The sequence below is a fragment of the Bombus pascuorum genome, chromosome 15 (assembly GCF_905332965.1).
Source record: "Bombus pascuorum chromosome 15, iyBomPasc1.1, whole genome shotgun sequence".
In the NCBI taxonomy this organism is placed as follows: domain Eukaryota; kingdom Metazoa; phylum Arthropoda; class Insecta; order Hymenoptera; family Apidae; genus Bombus; species Bombus pascuorum.
Window position 1 is genome coordinate 4834318 of NC_083502.1, and position 24441 is coordinate 4858758.

Sequence of the window (24441 nt, forward strand, 5' to 3'; positions counted from 1 at the left end):
AATCACGTGATATGATAGAAAACAAGAACATGGCGTATATTCATAAAAATTCAAGATTTAATTAATTAGTATATAAGAATCATACAATAATCAATCCTATTAAGAATCATTAACTCTTTATATAGCATTAGTTTCTTAATTTAAAGCTTCAAATACAGTTTTAAAGCGACCTACAACTAACAAAGAAAAACGGCTAATTGTGGGTTACCTTAAGTTTTTAAACCGACGCCGACAAGCGCGCCATTTGTAAACTACGCTGAATTAAATTTGAAGTTTATAAACGGCGATGAAGAAGTGACCGTTATTTGTAATAACAGGTAATACCTAAAAAATTATATCTATTTTCCTAAGTTATTCCATAAACAATTGTTTAACAATTTACTAGTTGCAAAGCACATATATTAAAATGTCAACCTCTTACACACTGGAAGAAATTTTGGAAAGACAATGTGAAAAATTACAAGATCTTGAAATTGCAACGATATTTGTTAAAAGTAAGGTTAAATTTGTGTTCTTTAATTTAATATCTTATATTACAATATTTATATTTAATTTTATGTCCAGGCAAAGATGCAATGAAAGAAGAACTTCTTAAAATGCGTACAGCAGTCTCGCAGAAATGTAATGATATAGAAATCATGAGGCAAAAATTGGATGAAATGAAGAAGCAGAATAATCAATGTAGAGTATGTTTCTTAATTCTTTATATTTTTACATATTTTGAGTTTAAATAAGTTTTAATTAAAAATCTAAAAATTCCAGGAATTAATGTTGCATATCAAAGCTGTGAATAAAAAAATCAATCACATGAAAAAAAATATTCCATCTGAGTTGATTTATGATTATTATGAAACTCAAAATTCCTTATCATTAAAAAGCATGCCGGGAGAGGAATTCACACCAGTACATACAGTAATAAGTGACAACAGAGAAAAACAAGAGACTCCAATGATAGACTGTAAAAAAGTATTATTTAACGAACCTGAAGTTTGTCTTATGATATCTTTGATAGGCACAGATGAGTTCAGTAAAATCCCAAAGTACATTATTGGGAGACAATCTTTAGAAACAGTCAATAATTTTATAAATACCATCAATCAAATATTAAAAGCAAAATATATGTTTTTATCATTGGGGAAAGCTCATGCTAGAAAACAAGGAGATTTGAATCTTTATTTACATTATAAAAAACAGGAAATGGACATATGTAATGATAATAGTAAGTTTTTTATTTTATATAACTGAAGGACATATTTTATTATTAAAGGTAAAAATTTTGTTTCAGAATATGTATACTTTTTCACTGGTGAAGATTATGAAAGACAAACGAAATCCAAATTAGACAAACTCAAATTAAATTTAATGATAGTTCTACGACATTGCAAAAGATTAAGGGAGCACAGGATAAAAAATGATGTCCGATATGTAATATTACCAAAATAATAATTAAGTTATAGTAATAAATCAGGACATTGTGTAATAAATGAATGTTTTATTGTACAGAAAGAGTAAAAATGTAATTTAGCAATTGTACATCTATTAGTTATATTAATTGATACTATTGTAAAATATATTTTCTACTATCCCATTTCTTATAATTATTTTGTCTTTAAAATTTAATATCAAGGTTTTACTCAAATTAATTTGATTAAAAATTTATAACTGAGATATTAAATGATGAAAAATAAGCTTCTAACGTTCTTAAACTACGAAAATTTTTTAAGATTCGCTTTTGTTTCGGTCGTCCTGGGAGCGTGTTTACCAGAAACACTCAATTCACAAAGATTAGACTCCCTGTCGAATTGTTTCGACGAAACGAAGACTCAAGTTTAGTTTGCCATGAAAGAATTCTTCCCTTTTCATTTCCAAGGAACGAGGTAATCTGCTCTGAAATAATTTCGATCGTACGTTCCACTTGTGGAGATAAGATAGTCTAAAACTATCATTTTTTTTTTTTTTTTTGTATTATTTAATAGTAACCTTACCGTATAACAATAATTTATTTCAACTAAGAAATTACACATCAATTTAACAATTTAATTGTAAAAAATGCATATTCAAAAAATCTCAACTTAATGATTAATATATTGAAAAAAGATATATAATTAATATTATGAAAATAATTTTTCAAATATTATATTAAATAATATAAATATTATATTAAAACTTAAAAGATTATAAATAATAAAATATTTTTCATTCAATACGAAAGCACGTGAAAATTATTATTGCTATATAGGATATTTCTCAAGAATCAAACAGTTCGAGCGAAAATTCATGATTATGTAACTTTTTATTTATCGTATAATATCTTTTTTCTTTAAAATATAAACGATTATTAATGTTAAATTTTTAGATAAAAAGAATTCGTAGATTTCTTCAAACATGAACAGCGGAAGAACGGAGTCGATTAGCACATTAAGCGAGCACGAAGATGATTTTGACGAATTCGAAGGATCAATTATTTGGTCCCAGGAGGAACCGTTTTCCTCGAATGAAATTTTAGAATTAGCTCCAGATCCTGATAAACAAAATCGATTGAAATCTTTATGTCGTTTATGTGCTGGAGAAACTTTACATCCTATTTACATCTATTCCGAATTTGGTGAATCTTTGAAACTTTTGCATAAAATAAACACATGTTTAAGTGTTAAGGTAATTATTTGTTGAATTTTTTACTCCTTAGTACAAATTACACTAATTTTATGTAAATGTATAATTAATAAAATGAAAACATTAAGATTACTTATAGATAAATGAAACAGAAGGAATTTATATTTTTTTCGTTGCTATGCATATGAATTTTTTTATAATAATTAAATTTTTAAATATAATCATTAAATATGAACTTTTTCATAGGTAAAGAAAACTGATCCTCTCCCTAAACAACTTTGTCCAACATGTGTTGAAAAGATTACTTGGTGCAATGAATTTGATGTTCAGTGTATCAGAGCTGAGGAAACTCTGCTTGAAATTTTAAAGCAAAACCATTCTTTCAATAATGCTAGAAATGATGTTCAAGAAAATTCTCAGGAGAATATTGATTCTTGTCCATTGTGTGTCGAAGGACGGATGAGAATTTACGAAGAAAATAAAGAGAGTAGAAAAGATGTTGAACTGTACGATAGCGATATTGTTCTTGAGAGTAGCGATGAGGAACAAATTCCTAATGAAATTAATATTGAACAAAATGAGGAACCAGAAAACGAATCTATAACTTTGTTCTGTTTGGGTACCAAGCAGAAATATTTGAAATGCGGAGCTTGTATGAATTTGTATCATACAAAAGAGACTCTTGATGAGCATAAATGCAAACCTAATTTACAATGTACTTCTAAACCTTACAAGTGTGATATATGCTTTGCAACTTTCACGTTTGAAGAACGATTGCAGTTTCATCAACATTTTCATAAAGATGCAAAAGCATTGTATTGTGAAATTTGCAAAATTACGTTTGGGAAGGAATTAAAATTGTTTTATCACTACAAGAGGTATTACCTAGAAAAATTATTATAGAAAAATTTAAGTAATATATCCATTTATTTTATTTGCAGATATCATTGTAAAGATGGTAGAGTATCCTGCTTACAATGTGGAAAACTATTTGAAAATCAAGAAGGATTAAAAAAACATGTATGTGTAGATGGAAAAACAAGACCTCATGTATGCGAAGTTTGTTCCAAGGGATTCTGTGATGGGTACACTTTGAAACGCCATGTGGTAACTCATCTTCCAGAAAAGCCATACAAATGTCCAGAATGTTCAAAGAGTTTCACACAGAAATCAAGACTGAATAAACACATTGCTGGGCACAGTATCATTTTGGAAAACAGTCAAACTATTTGGAGGTAGTATATTTGTTTTCATATCATTTTTCAGTAATCAACAAATTATCTTTTATAGGTGTATTCGTTGCGGTGAAGTCTTTGGAAGTTGCGATTCCACAGATGAACACTGCAAAAAACATGAGGAAAAAATTAGTCTTATAGAAGAGATGCAAGTATTGAAATTGTACCATTGTGAATTCTGTAGCAGCCACTTTGCAGATATGGATCATCTAAAAACTCACAGAGAATCTCATGTTATTGAGAAACCATACTCTTGTAACCATTGTAACTCTACATTCAAATCTTTCGCAGAGGCTGTTCTTCACTGGAAAGAGCACCCAAGAATATTTAAAGTGTTGGTAGTATTTTTGTGTGAGATTTGTGACAGAGATGTTAAGGAACTATCTTTGCTTTATAAGCATAAGCAGAAGAGACACCAACCTGTGCCTAGAAGATCAGAGAAGAGCAAAGAGAAGTTCATTTGTGAACTCTGTGGAAGTATTTTTGTGAGTATAGAAGATTTTCAAGAACATGGAAAGTACAGATGCTCCAAATTCCCATGTGATATTTGTGGTAGTCTTTTACCAACTGCAAATTCTTTGAATGCTCATAAAAGAAGACATAGTGGATTAAGACCGTACGTATATTAAGTTATATTAATATTTTATAATTTTTATGATTTTTTATTCTTATATAGATATGTTTGCAATATCTGTGGTAAAAGCTACACTCAATCCAGTCATATGTGGACCCACAAAAGGTTCCACATGGGTGTAAAACCCTATGCGTGTGAATATTGTGACCAGAGATTCACAATAAAGCCAGATCTGGCAGACCACACTAGGAAAAAACATACAAGGGAAAGACCATTCAAATGTGATGTTTGCAACAAAGCTTTCTTAACTGGTTCTGTCTTCTACCAACATAGGCTAATACACAGAGGGGATCGTAGATACAAATGCCACTATTGTGAAAAAGCATTCACCAGAACAGAAGCTTTAAACAACCATATTAAGATTCACACTGGTGAAAAACCACATGCATGTGATGTTTGTGGAAGATGCTTCAGACAAAAAGGAGACATGAGAAAACACAGGCGAACACAACATATTGCCAAACAAGACACAAAATAGGTTAAGCTAAATATAATTATTAAATACTCTCATATAAACACTTTATGATAATCTTTTGTTGTAATGGATTATTTTCAAACGTTGAGTTGTGATTAATAAAATGTAAATAAAATTTTTATGATGGTAATGCTTTATAAATTATATTTAAAAAAAGATTATAAATTATGCATATCAATTACTTTTAAGAATCTTTGTTCTTTTAAGGTTATATAAATATTGGATGGATAAGAAAGAAATATCGTAAAAGGAAAGAAAAAGAATGATGGATATTGTAAAGTGATTTAAATTTGTATTCCTTCAAAATTAGGCGCGATAAGAAGCGCGAACAGGTGCGCAGATGCAACACGTATAGAACAGGTGATACGACCGATGTCTCGTGATTCGTACCACTGAACCTTACGACTATAACAAGTGCAATTGTTACTGATAAAGATTGCATACGTATGAGGTTTGATTTCGTTACAATAGAAATGATGACGAACTACAGATAAAAATCATTTCGTAAGGTGCTCCACGTACCTGACACTTCTTTGTAAGTCTATGTTCGAACACTTTTTAATTTCAATTACAACGTTCACCGATCTTGTTTTCGACCTACATACTATGATAAAACGATATATAACGATCAATTAAAACTCAATCGATGCTCCTTCTAATTACCTTATTCAATATTATCTGTCATCTTTAATGACACGTACCTAACCTAATTCAATTTGACATATGCGTATCATCACAATGAAAATGAAAATTTTGTATTTTTCATAGGACTTTTATTACTTTTCAAATAAAATTATAAAAAATGTTGACGGTAAATGTTTTCATTTTGATAGCACAAGTAGAGCAAGAAATATTGAATTTCACTTGATGAATTGTATTAAGAAATAGACATAAATATTTTATATAAATAGCAAAAAGTTTATATAATAATAGTTCTCTTCTTCAATCACAAGAAGACAAACATCATTTTCCAGAAGTTCCATGAAGAATGGCATTTCCTCCGCTAGTTAGTTCTACGCCTCCCCCTTTAGACAATCTAGGGGACTCTGAGGAAGATGAGTTTGGAGATTTTACTACTGGAGGCATAGATGGTAATTACAACATTTTTTACAAAAATATATAATATATAATAAAATAAATATATATAATATATATAATGTATAATATAAATATATAATGTTATATATATTTCTATTATATATCAACATATATTCTAGGATTATCTGTATCATCAGATTCACCACATAAGCTGGTAACTCCAGTCCAAACACCTTTAACATCTCAACATACTTCACCGAGAGTAAATGGTATTTCAGAAATTCCAGAAAATTCTCAAATAAATGTTGCTCCAAAACCGACAATTACAGAGGACCTTTTAATACTTGAGAAAATAAATGATACTGTAAATGATATTAAATTCGGGACAGAAGTTGAGAAGTTGGATGAAATTATAGGAAATGATAGTAAAAAGAACTTGGGAAACGTGAACAATAATAATAAAGAAATTATTGTAGAGATAGGGGTTTCTAATGAAGTTAATTTAACTAGCAAAAGCAATAGCTTTGAAGAAAACGAGGGGGAAGTTAATCATTTAGAAGATATAGAACCTTTAAGTCTAGATTTAGGAGATCCGACCGCCGCTCCTGACACGGTACAGTCATTAAACGATGCTTTTTACGATTATGAACAGTTCGAAGATTCACAAAATTGGATTTCCAATAGCAATCCATCTACAGATATTTCGAAAGCAGATTACTTTAAAGTTCAAGACTCTGGAGTCACGTGCGATAATGTAAACAGTTTAAACAAAGACTTCAATGGAGAAAATAAAGAAGATTCGAATTTGGATTCAGAAGATACCATTGTAAAGTCGAAATTAGAAGATAAGTCTGTAGAAAATCTAAATGTATCTATTAAAGAAGATGACTTTTCATTTGAAGTCGACGGTTCGGAATTTGTAAATGTTAAAAATTCAGTATTTTGTAGTCCTATCGAAAATGAGTTGAGCATTAATAACTCAAATAAGGAGTCTTTTTTGAAAGATCAAATGGAACATGAAATTGTCACAGATCTTCAGTTTTCTGAGATTGAAGATAACCACTACTCTACACCACTGCCAGATATTTCCAAATGTTCGAGCGAAGAATTTAGCGACTTCAAGTATGATTCTATGTTGGAAACTTCAATTGCCACACTTCAGCCAAAGTTTCCTGACTATTCCACGGAAACGAGAGAGAAGAAAGCTGAAATGCTAGTTCAAGATGACGATTTTGGTGATTTTACAAATTTCTCCGAGCATACGCAATTCGTGAAACTGGATGAAACAAATGTACCTGATAAAAAAAACGAGGAAGACGATTTTGGAGATTTCAATGATTTCGAAACAGCATTCGAGCAGCCTTCAGTAGAACAGTCGCAAATTAGTCTAAAAGAGTCAATTTGTCGAATAGAAAATAAAAGCGTGAGTTTCTTTTATATTTATCTTCTTTGAATCAACTACTAGAAACTTGCATAAATTTTCTTTAGGCTGCTAACAAAATAGAGGACATAATAACTACCATGTTTTCAATGGACTCTGAGCAATGTGAGATTGAGATACAGCCATTGATAAGTGAGGTGGACGAAGTCTGGCAGAGTATTAAAAATGTTGAGGAAACGAATGCTTTGACATACCAATGGACAAATAGTTCCAGCAACAATGTATTGTTAAACTCTCTTGGTATTGATTCTCGTAATATCGTGAGTAACATTTGCTTGTATATAATGGTACAATCGATCGAAGATTAAATTTAAGAACTCGCAGTTATTCGGGCCGAGATGGAACCCGAATGTTCCAAGATTTGCTGCGAATCTTGGCTTTACTCCGTTAGAGCCAATCAAAGCCACAACTGATCCTCAACCAGTTGCTTTATCGAATATCAGCAAATCCCAAGCTTCAACTAATTCAGAAGTAAGTTTTTAAATACAATGCTCTTCGGATAAGCGATTATATTTTTTCCTAGTTAAGATTTCTTGGAATCTTGTTATTGATGACAATCAGAAGTACTAAACTTCCAATTAGGTTTTCATAAAATTATTATTAAATAGTTTCTGAAATTCTTTTGATTATTAAGTATTATTCTATTAATAATTAATAATATTGCACACAGTATATTTGATTATAATTAATATTGATATAATTTTATTAGGAAGTACCTGCTGCTCAATTTGATTGGAATAGTTCTGGGCTTGTTAATCCCTTAGAAGCTAGTAAGTATTCAGATCAATGTATGTTCATGTTACAATTTCATTAGTTTTATTTTGCTACCACAATATCAGATATTCTTTAATAGACTAATAAAGGAGTACCTCACATTTTAGTGTAAAAATATTTAATTGCTTTATTCACTTTGCATTTGCAATTATGTTTTGTATAAAGTGTGCTAATTACTGGGAATATTCTTTGATAAATCGTGTAATCTAGGTGGTGGGTTATCTGCTCTTCTACCTCTGGACTTTTTGTGTCCCTTCGATCCTCTACTAACATCCCACAACTCCACCAATTCTGAATCCTATCGTCGACCAAGTAGTGCGAGGAATCCTATTAATCATCGTAAGTCTTAGGCTTGTATTTGTATAGCCAGAACACACAGACACATTAGATTGTTTTACTGCATGCTTCTACTCTATCGTAATACGCATCCATATCCAAAATCAGCGCTTTCAAGTGAAATCTTTTACAAAACAACAGATATCCCAGAAGTAAATGTAAATCGGGAACGATGCAATTCAGTGTCAAAAGTGGAGACGATAGATTCTCTGGAGAATGATGTCACGAAGTCACAGAATACGAAACGTTCACAATCTTCGAAAATGATTGAACCTTTGCCTGTTCCACGTGCACCAGAATGGAAGAGGAAAACTGATCTCGACTCAGGACATAAACAGAAAAGCACAAGTATTCAAAGAGGGATTCCAATGGAGAAACAATGCCTACCAATAGAAAAGCAGTTTCTATCAATTGATAAACAATACACGAGCGAAAGACAATTTGTATCGGTTGAGAGATCGTTTCCGTCAAGTGACAAACAGTATTCATCAGCGGAGAAATCGACGACGGGGGACGTTTACCGTGGCAAGCCTATGTCCAAGAGATCCGGATCCGAGCACGTAGTAATGGACAGATTCGGTCGATTAATGCCGATTCAGCCAGAGACAGCGAAGATATTGAATCGTTTGCCGGATCTTTCGTTCCTCAGCGCTAGAACTCTAATGCTCGATCGGGAACACAAGCAGCTCGCCTGCGAAATGGGTGTTATAAGTCGTAAAATGCCTGGCTGAGTAACGTCGGTCTGAGCGCGAGTTTGAAAGGTCAGAACATTCGATAGATCTCACTCTGTCCTGTGGACAAATTGATGAGACATAGAAACGAAGGAGAGAAGACGTTCCGTTAACCTTTCAAACCCGCGCTTGGGCCGACCTTTGATCCTAACCTATATTTCCCCCCCCGAAAAAAGAAGAAAAAAAAGCACTGACTGATAAAGTATTCTGTATTCTTCATTTAGGAAGGTAAAAAAGAGATATGGGATATGCGAGATGATGGATGTTTATTTTCTGTTCATAGAAAGGAGCTATTCCACAATACAGATTTTCTATCATTTTTGCATGATAAAATGGCGGTGTACAACCTTATTACTTTGTTCACGAAATGGAGTCATAATATTTTATCATTTAAGATGTGATCATTTCCAGATCTCTAGACACTTCCGAGTATTAGTAACGAAAACATCACTCATAGTATGTAATACACGGTTTTTCTACGTTATTTCTTTTAACTCAGGTATGGATATCTCTCGACTATTCTTCTTGCTTCTTTATTTTTTGCTCTCAGATGTGGACCAATATATGTATACTTTAAAGTAGCTTGTATAATATGATTAGACAGTATGATTATACATATAGTATGATTAAATTTAAATTTATGATATTTCTAACCATATTTGTTTTAGATAATAAAAGAACTCTCGCACTGACATATGGTGGAGTTCTTATTAGAAATAATTCATATTTCTGTTTCCAACTTTGCTTTTTAATTATGGTATAGTTTGTTGATATAATGTGTTGCTAATTAATTATTTACGTGCTTGTATAGCACTGCTTCGTAAGCAGAATGTACTTAATCTTTTATACGTACTGACTCTGTTCCGTGAACAGGTGCAAGAGTGAGTTAGTGGTGCAGCCAGAAATTGTTAATGGAGGTATACAACGATGTCACAAGTTAGTTTCATAGTTAATCAAGAAAAAAATTATTATTTTGAGAAAAAATATTTTTCAATTTTGTATTCAATTATGCCTCCATAAAAATTATACTTTATATACGCATTTTTATTTTGCAAAGCATATTAAAAATATACGTATTCTTTATCCATGTGAAAAGAGGATAATATGTGAATATAACGAACGAAGAATTAACCGAACTATTAACAATTGTTATTTCAGTGAAGTTTGTACTACCTGACCGCACCACAGTTACAGATAGTTAGTGATATCGAATATTCGATACTCGAGTTAAGACTTACTACCAATACTACGTTCAGAGGGAATTGTCATGAACATATTTGGCGTTCAAAAGTGACTTAACAAATAATAACAATAAGATATCGTAGGTGAATATAAAAGTATTCGTGAGAAACTTAATAGGGAGTGCTTATACCTTTGACATTTGATAACTATTATTTTTCGTAGACTGAATCTTCTTACTATAGTATAATGATTTAAAGCCCAACTAGGTATTCTATTATTAACAAGGAGAGGATTAATCTTGAGTGGAAGATTTGAAAGGAATTGAGGCGATTATGGGCGATTTATATAATAGATATATTATATATTTTATTTATAATCCTATTATCAAAGAAAATGTCCAAGGTGTTAAGCAAATGGTATATTCTAATTGTAAAAACGTTAAAACGTTAAAACGTCATTAATTTTATCTAATTGTGTTTTAATATTATATCATAGGTATTATAATTACTCTGTCACAAGTATTTATTATCTAATTACATTTGTTTTATGTTTTGTGTACACAGTTAAGTTTTTAAATTAATATATAAAAAAATGGTGATATGGTGATATTTATAATTTTTTGTTTTTTAATAATCGCTTCTGTAATCATTCAGTGTTGCTCAAAATCTTCTACGCAAGAACCAATGTTCTCTTACATACAGGATAGATCAGAGGGAAAGCCTGTGTCATTGAATTGGTACTAGTCTTAAAACTTACACATAGAATATGGAAATACTTTACTCTTATTTCTACTGTGTCAATAAAAACTCTTATTTTTATTTTATTAGTCGTATTGAATCAATACCAAATATTCTATTAACTGCTGTTTAAAAATGATGCTAACATAAATATGTGTACTCACACATGTTACTTTAAAGTGGATATACACACATTCATGGCTTACGGGGTACCTATATAGTATAGAATATAATAGATTCTTTTCTTTTTTTTTTTGTTCTATGAAAAGTTTAGGAAAATTACTAATTTGCCAGTGGAATCATGTCCATCGTTATACACGTCAGGCGTAGTCGTGCGCCGACTGGTACGGACAGGTACCAAATGCCACAAGGTCACGACTCGTGTGCCCGTATACATGAAGGAAGAGAGTCAACGCCAGAAGAAGAGAGAAACCTTTTATTGTGCGGCTCACTGTTGCGCCTGCAAGGTGCGCAACCAATGAACAGCAAAATAACAGGTGAAAGAACATATACGTCGAACTAGAGATGTGTGCTCTTAGCAGGAATGAATTTTTATGAACTCGCATGCAAAGAGTAGCTTAAACAAATACTTGCAACATACATTGTCCAAAAAGAAAATACTGAAGAATGTGACAAAATAAATATAATACAGAAGATGTACTCAAAATTACTGATTACTTCTCTAGTAATGATTTGGTCTCACTACTAGTTGCAACAGTCAGAATTGGTAGTGTATTATTGGTCAGACAGGAATATTTTTTTATAAGAGGCTGGTGCCATAATTTATGAAGAAGATAAATTTGAAGTTATATATAGAATATCTAAACAGGATATTGCCACAATTAGGTTAAGACTCTGGACAGAGTAAAAGTCACGAATAAGGTTGAATTAAAAATTTGCTACGGTCACGTTAACGTGCATTCTATCACATTTTATGTTGTGTAGGTCACCTGGATGACAAATTTATGTAAAATTAGCACGAATAAAATATTTAATATTTAATAAAAATATAGTATAAAAAAATTTAATAAAAATACAGCACGAGATGTATTAATTTTAAGGAATATTAAAGTCTTCGATGAAGATTAAAATGTATTAAGAGATGAATTAAAAAACCAGTGATGTGCGGTAATTCTATGAAGCGGAAGTGGAGAGATGTGGTATTTCCATGTGACTGGACAATAGAAAAGGTCGGGCATGTCTTGTGGTATTTGCTTTGACTAATAAATGCGTTTGCGAGAAAACGCAGGAGTCGGCAACGTGTCGTTCTCTCGAGCGGCACCACCGGGCACGGGTGGCACGAGTTCACGCTATACAATTTCATTCACAAACAGTGTACATAAAGACAAATTGCAGGTTTCCCTCTCGAACACATGCCACTCCCAATTAATTCCGCCGCTACGTAGTTGATCCTCGTTTTTACTTGCAGATACTGAGATATTTGATCGCATACTTTTCCACTTCTATCATCCCTTAAATCTTTTTCCTTAAATTGAATATTAGGCAAAGACTAATATTTATACAATAATAATATTTTATTAGAAGAATATTACAAATTTTTGTAATTTTCTTTCAATTGGAAAATCTGACTTTAAAATATTATAAAAATATTTAGAAAATTTAAATACTACTTGCAAAAATTTGTTATTGTAGAAAAGTGTAGGCAGGTTGGGTTGTTTGGTCAATAAATGCTTTTCCGTACAAAAGAATTCAAAAAATGGATGCAGGTTTCCGAGATCCGTCAAGATCTGTAAATGAAGTTAAGGGAGGTCTGAGGGACGGAATTACCTGAGGTCAGGTAAATCTATCCTGTTTACATTCGTTCTCTGCAACTTCCTTTTCAAAGGATAGGAAAACGAATTTTAGAAGCGAAACACAGTAAAGCTATCAACAAAATTTATATTATACGAAATGCAATATATTAAAATAATTAATGTTATTTTTTAAAAAATTCTACTCCTTCGACACGTATGAAGGATGTACGGTTTAAGAAAGATGATCTTTAGGTACAGTGGCTTGTGAAAGTATTCTCATACTTTTTATGAACATATTACGTGTTATACGAACCATTTAAAAATTTCATTAGCGTTGTAACGGTAATGACACTCAACTATCATGATTATATTGTTTAAATTTGAAATGATTCTGAAAACGTATACGGAAGTTGTAAGATGTTTGATAGCATATATTTTGTAGAAGTTACAAAAGCATTTAAACAAATAGTTATTTAAAATATTAATAAATCACAGGCCTTAGTGAGACCATTTTTTATGTTTATTACATGCTTAAGGTGACTATTTTTATTCATCTTACAATTTTTATATCTATTTTCAGATTGGATTCAAATTTTGTCAATATGATTATAGGAGTCTTACCTCGTTACAGTGTTAAGGAAATTTCAAAATGTTTTGTATAACACGTACAATATAAGCATCAAAGTTTTCTGTGGCAAGTGTACGAATATTTTTTGCATTCCACTGTATGTTTAGAGGAAATTGATCGTTTAAGTTGACTGCTAATCGATTATTTCCAATGATCGCCTTTTACGTCGTATTTAATATCCATGTCACAACGTTCACAGGTATTCGCTAGCTAAATCCTATCTTAGTGGAGGATTTGTCACACGTGGTCCTTAGAGCCCTTTCACGCGCATGCGCGGTGACATCAGTCTCGAGCCCCTGTAATCGGCGCGTGTACACGCTTCGAAGTTAGTCGTTTGCTGACCGCGGCCGCGTTGATGTTGCGCGTGGGAGCCATGAACTGAATCCGAGAGTAGCTCGTGCTCTTTTCGCGTTCTTTTTTTTCTTTTCCTTCGTCTTCCTTCCTGTACCAAGGGACTGTATTTGCTTTTCGTCTCGAGAAGAACACGCACGTGCAACAGATAGTTTCTGCAACATCTGCTAACAAGTGTATTTTACAATCAACGTTTCTTAATCCTCAGAAAGGAACTTACAAAATTATCGCAAGTTCTGCGTTTGGAACATTCTTCGTTATCTCGTACAAAATACGTTCTTCTCTCACTATTCACATTGTTTTGTATATTTCCTGATTTAAAGTGTATTTAATAAAGTACAGTTTCGACTCGAGTCGAACGGTGTAACATTGTAAGAATCTTGGTGCCGGCAGAACAGTGGAGACAAAAATTGTGAGAAGTGTGCGGTGAGCAGGACGGTGCGATGGCAGTGGCTGCGGGGCCACGCCGGCCACGCACGCTCCTCTTCGGTGGTAAATATTCTTCCGGGAATACTTTTGGGACGAAGAACCTGTGGTCGATCCTCGATGGGCTTCCGCTGATCTTAGTCTTAGCCGGTGTCGCACAGGTTGCCGCCCTCAGGATGGGTAAGTGAATCTCCATTTCTTGGATGGTTACTTCACACTGTTTACTTCTAGGGAAAAAATTGCTCGCAATGGTATCCCAATTCGTTCAATGTGGGAAAGTATTTTTACAATTACTATTTTTCAAAATGATGACCAGAAAAGATATTTTTTAGTTAGTTCTATTTAAAAAGTGGCTAGAACACATGTTAGATTGTTGAGAAATATCTAAGAAAAGATGATATCGATATATGTGTCGACTTCGTATTGAACATGTTAATTTCTTGCCTCGCAGTTTCATGACATAATAGCAGTGTCTCAGCATCACAGATTAGGTTCATCTGGTCAACTTTGTAGACAATTCCAATAAATTCGAGTGAGAAATAAAATGAAACGACGTTATATTTTGAAAATTTATTTTTATTTTGTAAAACAAACAGAGTAAAGTCAAATAATCAAAATTGGTAAAAGTCATTAATTTTTGTGTGTAATTACGAAGATTATCTTACATATATAGAAGAAAATTTGTTTAAAAATTGATTGAGATAACGGTGGTTAGTTATTAAAGCAAAATCCTAGATTTCATAATAGATATTTAATATGTGTGTTATTTGAAATGTGTGATTGTCATTTGATATTATAAAGCAAGGGGTAAAATTCGTTCAATTTTTATACCAAATTGCACAGCAACCTGCTTGCGATCACGAGCATCTGCGCATACATACCGCGCATAGATCGATGTTTTTCGATATGAATCCTTGCGACTTCGAAAGGAACCGTTAAAACGTTCGATGACAGCTATCGAGTTTCCATGCATAGTTTTACGTGGATCTCTCTTGTTTTTGCAATATTTTCAGAATAGTAGAATGATTATTGAATAGCAGCTTATTTCAATCTTGAATTTAGCCTGATGAAATGATTTTTGTTTGCTCTTATGGATCTTGTTTTCATTTTTTCTTTTTTTATCTTATTGAACGTTACATGGTAACAATTGCGTGCACAAAAATATCATGAATATCAACAAACAAATACATCAAATATAACAAACATTATAGAAAAATCGCCAAAGAAGAGTTACCAAAATACTTAGAGGATGAAGTGGAAGGACAGAAAAATATTAGCAAGATTCAGATGTGGAAACGAGACCAAAGCAAGGGAATACTGGAAAGAAGAGGGAGAAAAGAGAAAAAGAGGCTATGTAAAAGAAAAGAAGATCCGAGACACGTAGTAGAAGAATATGAAATAACGGGAGGACCAAAGGACACAGAAAATATATTAAGCGAGACTGCAGAAGGACTAATAGAATTGAAAACAATAATGGAGAAAAGATGGACAATACAAGACGGGGAGGAACGACAAGAAGGAAGCACAGCAAGGAGGCAAAAGCCCAAAAGTTGCCAGAGTTTTAGAGACAGAATATATGATGAAAGGCAATATAACAGAGTGGATAAGAGGGCAGGTAGATGTATAAGAAAAGAGAGATAGACAAGGAAAAGAGTTTAGATAGATATAAGGGAGGAGGCAATAAGGTGATAACGCTATAAGACTGATAGAATGTAAAAAGGGTGATAGGTAAACGAGATGTAAAACCGAAAAAGCTCGTGCAAAGCTGAAAGGCACGGACTAAGTAATAATAAAATAATAATCTCGTTCTCTTTTCATATGTGTGTGAAAAATATTCCGAAGGATGACAAACAGTTGATAATGCGAGAAAAGAGCTGATTACTGTGAATGAGGATACTAAAAAAATTATAGGATGACGCAATCGCTGATCGCTGATGACCTCAAAATTACTTTTATGACCCGTTTCAAGGCCATTATTACTCTCGATATCGAAACATGTCTTTTAATTTTCGAGAAACGTGTATTTATTTATTGTCTCTGCTTTGATTAATTAATTAATTAATAAATAACGAATCTACTTAAATACAATTGTACAGAAAGAAGTTTTTCAGATTTCAAACAACCTGTTTTCATCTTATGATATTCATATTCTTTTATAATTTTTGAATTTCTGGTTTTAAATGGAGTTGGTTGGTTGCAGCGGCGTGAAATTTTAGAAATGGTTAGAGTGGCCATTCTCGATCTAATTCTGGTTCTGTTACAAATGCTATACCGTCGAGATTGCGGTCGTTTTTGCATCGAGGCATCTCCGGCCACTGCTTTCTCTGCTCCCCGCTAGGTGTACGACTTATCGCATGTGCTTTTCCTCGGGCGTCCGACTTTTTAAAAATCCCACCTCGCATGAGAATGCAGTTAACGAATCGAGTTGAATTTACCGTTAACCCCGTTGCTGCCGCCACTTTTGTTCAGTGTAACGCGATTCTAATCCCTAAACCGCGAAAAATCACTGGAATTTCGAAATCATTGAAACCATCGAATCTTCGCTTATTAAATATGATTCGCAGAACTATAAAGACAAGACTAAGAATTTGCAAAGTGCAAAGAATCTTTAGAGACCGCCAAAAGTTACTGGAATTTTGAAATCACTGAAACCATTGAACTTTCTTTCAAATCTTCACTTGTTGAATTACAGTTCGACAAACTATATAAATCAGAATTGAAATTTAAGGGATAGGCAAATTAAGGATATTCGAATTCATGTTTTGTCACATAACCTAAACTTGTAAATTTTATTGTACAAATGAAAGAAGATATTTGGACTAACTTTGGATAAGTTTTTTTATATCTAGAGCGAATTTATGATCAAATTAAGACGCTGCTTTACGAGGAAGCAGAAAAAAAAGCGTTTGTATTTTGGATACAAAAACAAGAACTTTGCGAGTTTTATTGCGCGCGGATATGGAATGATATATACAGGGTGCGCCGTTAGAATTCGGACAGAATTCAATTTGTAGTTCCCACCATATTAGAATTCAGATGTTTGTGCTGATTGACTCTGAAGTTAGTTAAATATGTCAATAAGTCTTCTATAACCTCAAAATGACAGAACTCGTTAAGCAAAACCCGGAATACGATAGAAGAGCGGCGATTATAGAAAGTCTTCGCGCCGGGAGAACGCCGGTCGAAATTATAAAATTCTTTAGCTACCCAAGATCGACGGTATACGACATTGCTAAGAGATACGCCAAAATTTCCAGCAAGTGTTCACGTTTTGAGCGTTGTCTCAAGTGAGGGCGACGTCATGCCTCCGCACTTCTTCCAAAAAGGCGAAAGAATCACAAAGGAGGTTTATTTGGAGGTCCTGAAGACAGTAATAAAGCCGTGGATGGAAATTACGGCTTCTGGAAGGCCGTATTTATTTCAACAAGATGGCGCACCTGCTCACACAAGTCATCTTGTTCAAAATTGGCTCTCTGACAATGTGGACATGTTTTGGTCGAAAGATTTCTGGCCTCCTAACAGTCCCGACCTAAACCCATTGGACTATTACGTGTGGGGCGTTATCGAGAGACAAACTAATAAATGCAGGCACCCCAACGTCAACTCCCTACGAGCTGCTATCGAGTCAGAATTCGCGACAATTAAACGCGACCAGTTGAAGTCAGCGTGCTCGCGCTTTAGAGCAAGAATAGAGCAGGTCATAGAGGCAGAGGGTGGTTACATAGAATAAAAGTTCTCAGCAAGGACCCTTTAAATGAGATATAACAACATTTTCATGTGTTTTTGTGTATTGACTTAAATAAACAACTTTCTGCACAAAACTTCTTTTGTCCGGATTCTAACGGCGCACCCTGTATATATATGAGAGGAAAAGGAAGAAGATAAATAATGACCTCGAGATTCGAAGGTAGTTTTCTGTGAAAGGTAAAATGTACAAGTTGACCTTTCCGGGTAGCAGAAGTTAAATTTAGCAGTATTGCCGGTCCTGTTTCTGCCCAAGCACGATGCGATTAATAAAAGTGCACCAGAACAATTCAATCGTTAAAAATTATGAAAATTTTTATTATGAGATATACAAAACAGATTTTTTATGTGCACAGCGCATACACATATTTATGCTTGGTCAACGAAAAATGTCAGTTATTTGGCACAAGTTGTTACACCATCTGGTCACATGAAACTCGAAGAAAATGCAAACGGATGTAAAACAGGCAAATATTTGTAATGCGGTTTTATTTTTCTTAACAAACATTGCTTATGAATATTAAAATTCTTATCATCTGAGAAATAACATGTTTTGCAATTCACAATTGCTCACAAAAGTAATTTGCGCACTTGCAAAATTTGTTATAAATATATCATCCGTATTATACAATAAATTTTGAAATTTCATTAGCGTTCTAATGAGATAAGATCATCATGATTATATTGGTAAAATTTATAAATGTATGTATGTATATGGAGTTACAAGATATTGACCTAAATAATATAGGAGGATCAAATTAGTCTCTAAAATTCAATAACATGGAATATTTGAGAAAAGATGAGCAAAGACAAGTAGATAAATATGTAGTACGTAACACTCGTAATATGACGCTAGTGTCGTCACGCATGAAGATTTTCTATGGAAAGCATTTGAATACTTTCTTAAGCCACTGTATGCGTGAAATGTTAGACGAGGAGTGGGTCATCCACCAAACTGTCTTGGACGTTTCGATGCGTTTTCTTATTCTCTAATCCGTCCGGAAGGCAACGAACACAGTGCGATGATGGTTGCCGCAAACGAAATAAACACAGATGAATGCTGTGTGGCCACGCAATCTTTACGAAACCGGTTCCACTTGTAGCCTTAGTTTGCGTGTAAACCGATCGTGATTTTTTTGAGAACCGAACGACGTGCTCGTTCTACACAAGCTCCTCCGTTTCTATTCGATGATTTCACGTGAAATTTGTTCACCAAACCGTAAAATATAGCTGTATGATTTTAACAGACAAATTGAGGTTATAAATTAGTAATTGCTTATTTCAAATGACAACTGAAAGATCTCGAGATTTTGAAATACTAGTCTATCGGTGAGGTTTTTCTTCCTTTTTGGATTTTTCTTTCCTTCCTTGGATCGATTATATCTAATTAGATTTTATTAAGTACTCACTTGAACGATCGATAGTATCGATACGATCGAGGGCTACCGTGACGCGCTGCATCTAATGCGCCATTCGCACAGGTCCAAGTTTTGTGGAGAGAGAAAAACCGGTTTTTCGAACTCGTAGTAAACACGACGAAGGAGAATGCTCCGAATTCTCGAGAATTCCCATACCTTGAGCTTCTTCTAAGCTTTGTTTTATAACGTTTCACGAAAATTTTCCTTCTTAGCAGAGTTAAACTCTAAAATCTCGTAATTGATCGCCATCTTGGTCCGTCTCCATTTGGTGTCATTATACCTCACTGTCAGTAAATTAAACTACTTTGTGAATGTGCAAAAAAAGTTATCATTATTGCTAGATCTTTATTTTATTTTCATTAAATTTGTTAACCAATAATAAAGCTGGGTTTACATTAGTCCAGTTGCTGGATCAAACGATTATATTTCAGTTGATTGACTAGAAATCGATCGATGTTTACATTCTTGAAGTGTTAGAGATTAGATACATTATTACGCTTCAGCCAGTATTGGATTAGACCGTCTATATGTTTCCAGTAATGCTGGGGATGAACAGTGGATTGAAAACTTTCAATACAGTCGTTGAACTGGATTGTTCACTGGAATGACGGTACTTTACTGAAATGAAAATACTGTCTACGTTATTCTTGTTACAATTCAGTGCTGGATTGAATCACTGGACTGAAAAGTTACTGAACCAATGGAATCCTAGTTTAATTAAGTACAAGGTTCCATATGCATAAGAACCCTGTAGAAATATTCTATGTAGAGTCAAGGACAAAATATAAGTGGATAGATAGTGGAAGTATCAATGAACTTTAATCGGACTAGTACTAATATTATATATTTAAGTTTTATTTATCATATTATAATACATACATTATTTAGTAAAAAATTGTAATTAATATTTGTGTAAACAAGCTGTATTTAACGAAACTTCATTGAGACCTACATTTTTTTTACTTTTATACTTATTTTTATTTATGGTAAACGATAAGATGAAGTACGAACTTGTAAATTGGTATAATATTCGTTCGGTTCATTAGATTTCTTCTAAGACAACCTTCTCTGTTGTTTCTGTAAATGAGTAAAAAAAGTATCAGTCTACATGCATATGTAGATCTACCGCGCCTACCGGAACCGATAACACGTTGGTGCGAATCGTGGATTTAAATGCCCCGGCCTTGAGAGGTTAAACGTCAATTTCGAATAAATGATAAATGATAAATCGACTGAGGTCAGTTGAAAACCTTTGTAGCCAGATAATTGAATTTAAAGATCAGTGAAAAGTGTATCACTACATTAGAAGGTCTTAATCGTACACTTGTCTAATATATTTCTATAGGTTAAATCATTAGTTTAATTAAAACTTTCTCTTATGGCTTTTGAAATTAAATTCCAATTATAAAGAAATGTGATGTATGTATGGGATTGTGTTTTGTATTCCAGAAGATCAGTGAACTACCCAAAGATCTGAAAATATGAAAAAAGATCCGTATAGTCATGTATCTGAGTAACTCGATTCCGTTTTGTATGATCGCCATATTGTATTTCAACACGCACCACGAGACGAACGTATATAACTTTCCGTGTTCTGGGAAGCGAATTAACGGTAGTTGGACCAACAGATTTTTCAATTGAAATTTTAATAATACTTTAAAAGATGAAGACTAGCGACTATAATATATCTAATTAAAATTTTGGTATTTTCGTATCCAATTTTGGTAACTAGAACACCGCGAAATATATAAATAATATATATAATAAACTTCGTGAAAAATTGTACATTATTCAATTTCAGTAATCAGAATACCGCCAAATAGAGTTTATAATTGGTATTTCTCACGACTATTAATCAAGATTATTATTGACAAAGTTTATTTTTTATTTCTAGGCAACGGAATACTTTTTTATATAAAATTTTAATGACCAGATATACATATTATCTTGACATATTGAACTTAACATAATCTGATTCTCTCGTTTACGTCAATTACATTGAAATTTTACAATGCAATATTATTTACTAGATAAGCATTAGACAAGCGTCTATTAATATAGTGGTTTTGCGTTGTATCACTAAGAGAGAATAAATACGTAAGTACGTTTTATCTTTCTAGAAAATGCACCAATCGTATTCCAGTAACGTAATGACTGTGACAAATAAGCATTTCCAAACAAGAATCGAACTCGTTTCCAACAGATGAAACGCAATGCGTTTAATATCATTTTCATTATAAAAGTAATAGATGAGACACGATGCATTTGACTTCAGTTTCGTTAAAAATATAATAGATGAAACGCGATGCGTTTAATTCTGTTTTCATAATGAAAATAATTATCAAAATTAAATACATTTTTCTTCATTCATATACTATCGTACGAAGATTAAGATTAAAGTGAGGTATGTATCTACAACAGAGGAGGAACTTTCTCCTTCTTTGGAAGAAGAAAGAAGGAATTAGAGCTTACAAACTCAGACAACTCTCGAGTGCAAGGTGCTTGGGTTTCATCGACCCACTGATTCGTGCTACTTCTTTTTCTCGTGCTAATAACTGCACGCGCATCGTGCACGAGCATCTACCAGCCTGGATAACAATAAAATACGAATAGCACGCAATACCAGTTAATAAATCACTGGCTAAGAAACATCCTTCATTAATGTAAAATACTCTTATTTAAATTATGTTTAATTAGACCAATAGAAATCTTTAATTAGCCTTTCAAACAATTTCTTTTTTAGAATCAGACCAAACTAGTGCTTTTTGTTCTAGATACCTCTTTTTTGCTGAAAAATTAACTGAGATTTTCTAATCAAATAATTTAGTCGAGGTTCTTCAGCGATCGTGAATTTAATGATTTTCCATCGATGTACCGCTATCCTCTTGTGTATTCAGGAAACATCGTTTCCTTTGACCTCAAAGAAAAAAACGAAGCGCGTCTAAGTTAGGACGCTAGTACATTTAGATTAGTGAAAATATTTTTGTGATACTTCCTTCTTCTGTTTTATTTTTAATAACCTTCAGTTATTACGTTTCACGTATAAGTCGTGTCACATATAAACGACTGCTTGATTGAATAGATGTTTGAAGCTACTAGAATCAGTTCATTCTTCGATATATACTTAAATTATATGCATACAACTTCTATGTCGTAAAGCCGTTACTACCAGCCATAGTCATAAAGTATCGGTAACTGTCGATAGCCGGTTAATAATAATCGTAACAGTGAGCATTATATGAATCTAGGTTTTAATAATATTCGTCTGAGTCATTAATCAAGTTTTACACATATTTACATACATAAATATACAAATATTACTTTTTATAAAAAATTTAATCAAAAATTCAGATTGGGAATCTCTAGGTAAACAGGATAATTGCATTTAAAAATTATTCTTTTGAAAGCTTGACTTCTTTATAGTTAGACAAAAGCATTAGGTATAAGGAATATAGGAAATTATGGATACATAAAATATGTAGATAATAAAAATATAACATATATAGGGAATATTTATTTTAGATACTGTACATGTGTGTTGGTAATATCATATATTTTACATATTCATAATTGTTTGTATTTTCCATATTTATTTTTTCTATCTAAATTTCTCAGAGAATAATTTTTAAATACCACTGCCCTATTTCTCTAGGGACTTTTATTAGGGAAATTAATACTTCGTACAGAATAAGAGCATATTATATAGAGAATTGTAAAATTGTAAATGATAATTGGTAAAAGTGGGCGCGAAATTTAACTGTGGCGTTGCATGCTTCTCTATTTTGAACGTGCATTATATTTAGTGCATAGACGTTGCTACTAGTAGTATAGATGTGTATGTGTATATGGCATGTGCGAAGTCATAACGATTATATTTGCTTTAACTTATTTTTTCGAGCCTTTCCAATTCACGGTCGATGGACTGTGTGAACTTGTGACAGGTTCTTCGTATTAAAGCGGACCAAGTTTAACATTTTCGAGAGAATTTATAAAGATCGCAATTATAGTTTATTACGAAAAAGTCGATTCTGTTTAAATTTCGTATTTTTATCAAGAATAAAACGTTTAAATCGGTATATGGCTATGCTCTCGGCCGTGCAAAGTGTGCCATTGCGAATTACTCTCCACTCTGGATAAAAACTAAGAGTTCGAGAAAATTATTCAGTGAAATGGTGTTGTTTAGTATCTCCGTACCCATAAAAAATTGATTCTACTCCAAAGTCACTTTTTCGAAGATTTTTACATTTTAGGAGTTGTTTAATTGAAAACACGTAAATTTACGGAAGCCAATAACCTCTCAAGTATAACTTTCTCAAAAATGGAGGTCCATATGAAATGTTTTTCAAATGAAACCTATATATCTCATCAAAGTAGAATCCACATGATTCAATGTACTTTCTCAATGAATTATTTCAATTAATTCTAATTTATAAATATTGTCATTTCTAAAATCCAACCATTTTTAATGTAGTTATCATTATTAATCTCTCTGTGTATAGTTTCTTTTAAAATAACCTGTACATTAAAAATTTGCTTTCAACCCGCTTCATCTGTCAGTGGTATTCTTTCCAAATTTAAAACAATGACAAAATTTTGATATTTTTATTATAAAACTTATGATCCAATAATAATGTTAATTAATACAATTTATGAACACGAATGTCATATCAAGTATCTTTATTCTCAATAACATTATCTAACAATTGATTAGAGTACAAAATTGACGATGCTGCCTCATCAAATTCAAAATTCCGAGCATTGAAGTTTTATATGAATTAATCTAACCTATTTGTGTATAATATTGAGATATAATTTAGATGCAATGAAGTCTCGTTATGGAGGACTGTCTCGCGGCGATTTCGTGGCAACTCGCGCAGGAAATGTTTCGTAGCGAAGCTGTCGTAGGCGAAATATCCTGGCTGAT

The 24441-nt window shown here is 32.7% G+C and overlaps 5 protein-coding genes across 11 annotated transcripts in view; all 5 read left to right on the top strand.

Moving 5' to 3' along the window:
- LOC132914490 (large ribosomal subunit protein eL37) overlaps positions 1-24441 on the top strand; it is a 67319-nt gene that overhangs the window by 8387 nt on the left and 34491 nt on the right. The window lies entirely within an intron of this gene.
- LOC132914475 (spindle and kinetochore-associated protein 1-like) lies at positions 149-2100 on the top strand. 4 transcript variants are annotated; one of them, XM_060973620.1, is made up of 6 exons: positions 149-317; positions 386-494; positions 565-686; positions 763-1219; positions 1268-1425; positions 1725-2100. In XM_060973620.1, exons 2-6 carry the CDS (start codon positions 407-409, stop codon positions 1935-1937), a joined length of 1038 nt encoding a protein of 345 aa, XP_060829603.1. In that variant the 5' UTR covers positions 149-317; positions 386-406; the 3' UTR covers positions 1938-2100. The 4 variants fall into 4 exon arrangements, with proteins under 4 accessions (XP_060829603.1, XP_060829604.1, XP_060829605.1 ...); XM_060973621.1 differs by having other exon boundaries at positions 157-494; positions 1286-1425; positions 1725-2095; XM_060973622.1 differs by lacking the exon at positions 1725-2100 and having other exon boundaries at positions 159-494; positions 1268-1598.
- On the top strand, positions 1760-5249 carry LOC132914464 (zinc finger protein 678-like). Of its 2 annotated transcripts, XM_060973602.1 has the most exons (7): positions 1760-1877; positions 2357-2655; positions 2860-3491; positions 3555-3848; positions 3904-4464; positions 4525-4960; positions 5165-5249. In XM_060973602.1, exons 2-6 carry the CDS (start codon positions 2386-2388, stop codon positions 4958-4960), a joined length of 2193 nt encoding a protein of 730 aa, XP_060829585.1. In that variant the 5' UTR covers positions 1760-1877; positions 2357-2385; the 3' UTR covers positions 5165-5249. The 2 variants fall into 2 exon arrangements, with proteins under 2 accessions (XP_060829585.1, XP_060829584.1); XM_060973601.1 differs by lacking the exon at positions 5165-5249 and having other exon boundaries at positions 4525-5076.
- On the top strand, positions 5313-11282 carry LOC132914463 (putative uncharacterized protein DDB_G0282499). 3 transcript variants are annotated; one of them, XM_060973598.1, is made up of 8 exons: positions 5316-5492; positions 5932-6048; positions 6175-7418; positions 7484-7696; positions 7752-7907; positions 8146-8206; positions 8421-8549; positions 8688-11282. In XM_060973598.1, exons 2-8 carry the CDS (start codon positions 5946-5948, stop codon positions 9275-9277), a joined length of 2496 nt encoding a protein of 831 aa, XP_060829581.1. In that variant the 5' UTR covers positions 5316-5492; positions 5932-5945; the 3' UTR covers positions 9278-11282. The 3 variants fall into 3 exon arrangements, with proteins under 3 accessions (XP_060829583.1, XP_060829581.1, XP_060829582.1); XM_060973599.1 differs by having other exon boundaries at positions 5319-5492; positions 7761-7907; XM_060973600.1 differs by lacking the exon at positions 8421-8549 and having other exon boundaries at positions 5313-5492.
- Positions 13893-24441, top strand: part of LOC132914458 (low-density lipoprotein receptor-related protein 2) — a 38839-nt gene continuing 28290 nt past the window's right edge. Inside the window, exon 1 of the mRNA XM_060973583.1 lies at positions 13893-14535. Coding sequence (XP_060829566.1) covers positions 14373-14535 — 163 coding nt within the window. The 5' untranslated portion in view covers positions 13893-14372. The remainder of the gene's footprint in view (positions 14536-24441) is intronic.

Excerpts from the sequence above, each read along its gene's own strand:
- LOC132914463 (XM_060973598.1), top strand. The coding sequence starts at position 5,946 with ATGGCATTTCCTCCGCTAGTTAGTTCTACGCCTCCCCCTTTAGACAAT. Across the intron at positions 7,697-7,751 it reads GTATTGATTCTCGTAATATC|AACTCGCAGTTATTCGGGCC; the intron begins GTGAGTAACATT and ends ATTAAATTTAAG. Across the intron at positions 7,908-8,145 it reads AAGCTTCAACTAATTCAGAA|GAAGTACCTGCTGCTCAATT; the intron begins GTAAGTTTTTAA and ends TAATTTTATTAG.
- LOC132914475 (XM_060973620.1), top strand. The coding sequence starts at position 407 with ATGTCAACCTCTTACACACTGGAAGAAATTTTGGAAAGACAATGTGAA. Across the intron at positions 687-762 it reads AGCAGAATAATCAATGTAGA|GAATTAATGTTGCATATCAA; the intron begins GTATGTTTCTTA and ends TAAAAATTCCAG. Across the intron at positions 1,426-1,724 it reads TAAAAAATGATGTCCGATAT|ATTCGCTTTTGTTTCGGTCG; the intron begins GTAATATTACCA and ends AAATTTTTTAAG.
- LOC132914464 (XM_060973602.1), top strand. The coding sequence starts at position 2,386 with ATGAACAGCGGAAGAACGGAGTCGATTAGCACATTAAGCGAGCACGAA. Across the intron at positions 2,656-2,859 it reads ACACATGTTTAAGTGTTAAG|GTAAAGAAAACTGATCCTCT; the intron begins GTAATTATTTGT and ends ACTTTTTCATAG. Across the intron at positions 3,849-3,903 it reads AACAGTCAAACTATTTGGAG|GTGTATTCGTTGCGGTGAAG; the intron begins GTAGTATATTTG and ends TATCTTTTATAG.